Source organism: Anopheles nili, chromosome X (assembly GCF_943737925.1).
Source record: "Anopheles nili chromosome X, idAnoNiliSN_F5_01, whole genome shotgun sequence".
NCBI lineage: Eukaryota > Metazoa > Arthropoda > Insecta > Diptera > Culicidae > Anopheles > Anopheles nili.
The window spans coordinates 7,219,998-7,224,248 of record NC_071293.1 but is presented as its reverse complement, the minus strand read 5'-3'; the positions used below and the strand labels follow the sequence as shown (position 1 = coordinate 7,224,248).

Here is a 4,251-nt window from a genome sequence, read left to right as displayed (position 1 = left end):
ACTTACATGCACGGTGCCTAAACAGATACCAATGCCAGCTGCAGTGATCTACAAAGTATATGTTTCTTTCATGTACCTTTGAATCCCGACGTTTCGAGCTATGACAATAGGAACAAATTTGTTTAAATTTCCGGAAAGAGAGAGGGTTGTTGGGAAAGGACGGAGGATGTGGTAAGGTGGAGGGCCTGATGAAACTATTCACAAAAGCTAAAGCCAATGTCATATATCCTAAGGTTGGAAACGGTGCGATCGTACGACAGGAAGAGCATGTAGATACATATTTGTATTACACCACCTATTTGTAAAAATACTTCCTCATGTTTTTTTACACAATATGAAGACGAATGAAATCGTCAAAACCAGCTAGTATCTTATATAAACGAAATATTGTTTCATGTTCTGTTTCATGGTAATGTTTATTGAGTTGTTGTGAAGGACAATTTGTTGAAAATTGATATTAAACATTGGTATAAGCAAAGTATTTGTTTTAACATGCTCTCATGTTGTTTAGTAAGTAAGAATGAGAAATAAATAACAAAAAAAAAATTAGGGATTCATCCCCGTCAGATTTGGATCACGTTTTGGAACATAATTTTTGAGCCCGAAGAGCAGGGTTAAGGCCGATGGTCTCTCATCTTTGTTGGAATTTGTGCAGACGAAGAATAACTCCAGCATGGTTGCGTATTCTTCGCCTAAAGTAATTTCTGACGGAATAGGTGGACGTGTACCGAGACAACCGTAATTCAGGTATGGCCCGTCTTCCTCATCCTCTTCGTCACTCTCCATCATTTCGTCAGTGTCTACCACATCTTCACCGCTTAGCGAGCTAGATTCCCAATGTTCTTCATCGTCGCAATCTTCGTCAGATTCCGAATCTGAATATGAAAAGATCTCGTCTTCATCATCATCGGAAATGATGTTAAGTACCTCTCCTTGGTTGTATACTTTCACATCATCGTCCGAGCTGTCAATGGTTACTATATCCGGATCAACTCGCGGCGCGGCTCTCTTTCTCGCTACTACCATATGTAGAGGCAGTTCTTTTTCATCCTGGTTCAGATTCGTTGGAATACCCATGTCGTAAAACACTTCCATACGTTCTGCTTCGCCAAAATCTTGTATAATGACATCCTCTCTATTGAGCTGACTGCTGGATGGGAACACGATGTTCCGTTTGGCTGAGTACATTGTGCTTGCTGAAACGCATTCGTCTATCATGCCCGGAAATGTATGGGGCGGCACCAACACTAACATCTCATAGATGACCAATCCAAGAGCAAATATGTCTGTCTTGACGCTGATCAGTCTCGAATCTTGAAAAAACACCTCCGGGGCGGACCATAATGCGGTACCTCCATACATTGCAATGGGGTTTGTTACGAGATCAAGGAATCCGTTCGGCATTAAAATTCGACTGGCGTCGAAACCGCAAATTTGAACCCGCTCGAAATCGTTTTTAATCAATATGTTCAATGATTTTAAATCGCCATGCAGGGTCAACTCTTTATTGTGCAGGTAAGCAAGCCCTTTAAGGACTTCTAATGTCACCATCAATGACTTTCTTACCTCCAACGGTCCGAGACCGGTGGTAAATCTCTGTTGCAAGATATATCCCAGCGAGGTTGAGGTATACATAAGCATATAGCATATTTGAGCTACCTTCTTTTTTCCAGACGCACGGTACCCCACGATATTGGGGTGATTGAAGGTTCTGAAAAAACAGTTGAACATTATATCAGTCAACATCGTGAATCACCGTAAAGAATGCTTAATTATTTCTACAATGCGAGGCAAACTGCATAATATACTGGCTATTTTCATCCGACAGAGAAGAATACTAACAGAAAAAGGAATATGAAAATGCGCTGCCGTCTTCCAGCACATTCACGTTTCGCAGAGAATGATATTTTGCGCCATTTTATACTTACTTTAAAAGTTTCGCTTCCTGCAAGAGTTTTTTTTTAAATGAGCCGCTCTCGATGTTTCGTTTCCCGAGCATTTTTAGTGTCCAAGGAGATTTTCCTTTATCCGCCGCCATGGAACGTTCGATACGTACGATTTGGATGCCTGTGTAACGACCGAAAAACCCCAAGAATGGCGTGCCCGGATGATTTTCTAGGTGCTTCCACGCGTTGCATTTTTTCGGGTTGCGCAGCTGCATTTCCCACTCAGTATCGCAATTGAGGTCCATGGCTTAGTTATACACTTGTTTTCTTCTCTTATTGTATATAAAACGGTATGTAGTCTTTTATATTAGTACTACTTTGTAGAAACACGGAATACTGATAGTACTGAAAACTTCGAACTGAAAGCTTTCAACTAAAAGAATGACATATATACTGCGACTGCCCTGTTTCCCCAGGGGCATGAAATCCGATTTTTTGGGGCGATTGAAAAATATTTTATTTATTTGTTTATGGATGGCGTATAAGCTTTTGCAGTGAACACATTGACAGTTAACCATCAAAAGAAATTTTACTTATTGGGTGTTGCGTCGCCCCAAAAGTGGGTGAGAGCAATTTTTTTGGAGGCCGTGTAACCGACTTTTCTGCACCCTTTGCGTGTAGCCGGCACTCAAGTGGCACGTTCTCGAATCGTCGTTTTCACGTGTGGCGCCCATTTAACAGATTGGCAACCCGCCTTTTAGCGCGTCAAGGCTGTCATGATGTGAATGTACCTTTCAAATGTTGGAATATGTTAAATTGTTTATTTTGACATAAGAAAATCGGTTTTTTTGTTACAAAAATGACCATTGCGTACTCTTTTTGTCTTTTTGTGGCGTGAAGTTTTTGTAAACTATTCTAGCGTTGATTCCGAGCAAAAGCTAATTTTATAGTTTACGGTAGCATTTGAAAGCATTTCTCAAGGTATAAAGTGGGGCAACCTCGAACAAACCTCGGTTATAGATATATTTTTAAAGAACTTCCAGACGCGGCTAGTGTGCGCATTTTTGTACCCTTTTCAAAAAAAAATAGAGAATTAAAAATAGATGAAAACATGTTAAGAGTAATTATTTTACAGAAAAATATCCGTACCTATTAATAATTATCATTCGTATAGCACTGGAATTGTTTCAAAAGTGTTCCAAATTAAATCATTATTTAACAAGAGCAACAAATCTCTGAAAATACGCGGTACCTTTAAATTTCGGTTCAGAGGTGTAATGTTATGAACAAAAGGGGGATTGTTTTCCAACTTTACCTTTAACCAGGTAAACTTTGCCTGGCTTTCAATCACAAAAAATCACGATCTTTTACCGCTGCATTTTAAGGAGGATCACAGCCGCATCGCACGGAAAAGGGACATTACTAAGGCTCCCATAGGCTGTGCTTTGGCGGCAAGCCGTCTGGATTATTCCGCAACGAAGAAAAGAGACATCGACCATCGAGCGCAAGTGCGAGAGCGAGTGAGTGAGAGTTCTAGTGAACGCCAAGCGATCTGTTTTAACCCATTGACGGCCGGCAGTAAAAACGCGGGATTCTGAAACTATCTTGGAGGCTCTCTCAAAAAAAGCTAGTTCTCAATATAAGTTATCAACACTAGAAATTAATATATAATAAAACAATATATTGATACGGTGACATATACTTACTTTTATTTTTCGAAGTATAATGTTACAGTGAGAATATATTTTATAATAGCATTATATGTGTCCTACTCGATCAAGCTACTCGATAGTCACATATTTCGTGCTATCTATCGGATTCGTTCAGTGCATCTGGATAATGCTGTTTCTAGACCTTTTGTTTTACGCATATGTTTGATCGAAACTAATCTCTAGTTGTCTTTTTGCATTAAACAGATTAAAGAGGCTAGTAAATAAATTAGCTGGTATTGGTAACATATGATTAATTTTGAACGTTCTATAAAACCCATAATATATGTATATATAGGTTATTAGGTTTATTTGCTACAAGAATCTTAAACTACTGGTATAGAGCGCAGAATTAATATTTCTTTCTAAATACGACTATTGACCATTGAATATGCTGTGATATGTGAATATGCTGAGAGAACATTCGTTCGATAAAACTTGATTAATGCTATTTAATAATTATTATAATTTTGAATCATGTACCATTGTCAGAAAAGGCTCTATTCTAACAGCCGCTGAATGAAGACAGGGCCGCGGCAAATGTCGAAAAGGAATACAGGATTCCTGGCGAGATGCCTATATATAGACAGGATCGGGTGAAGATCGCCAACAACCAGCGGCAATTGGGAATATATATATATATATATATATATATA

General features: G+C 38.9%; 1 protein-coding gene across 1 annotated transcript; it reads right to left on the bottom strand.

The window, feature by feature from the left end:
- Positions 1-546: 546 nt before the first annotated feature.
- On the bottom strand, positions 547-1,551 carry LOC128728598 (lymphokine-activated killer T-cell-originated protein kinase homolog). The gene has a single exon (XM_053822226.1). The coding sequence runs from the start codon at positions 1,549-1,551 to the stop codon at positions 547-549; it is 1,005 nt and encodes a 334-aa protein (XP_053678201.1).
- Positions 1,552-4,251: the final 2,700 nt, after the last annotated feature.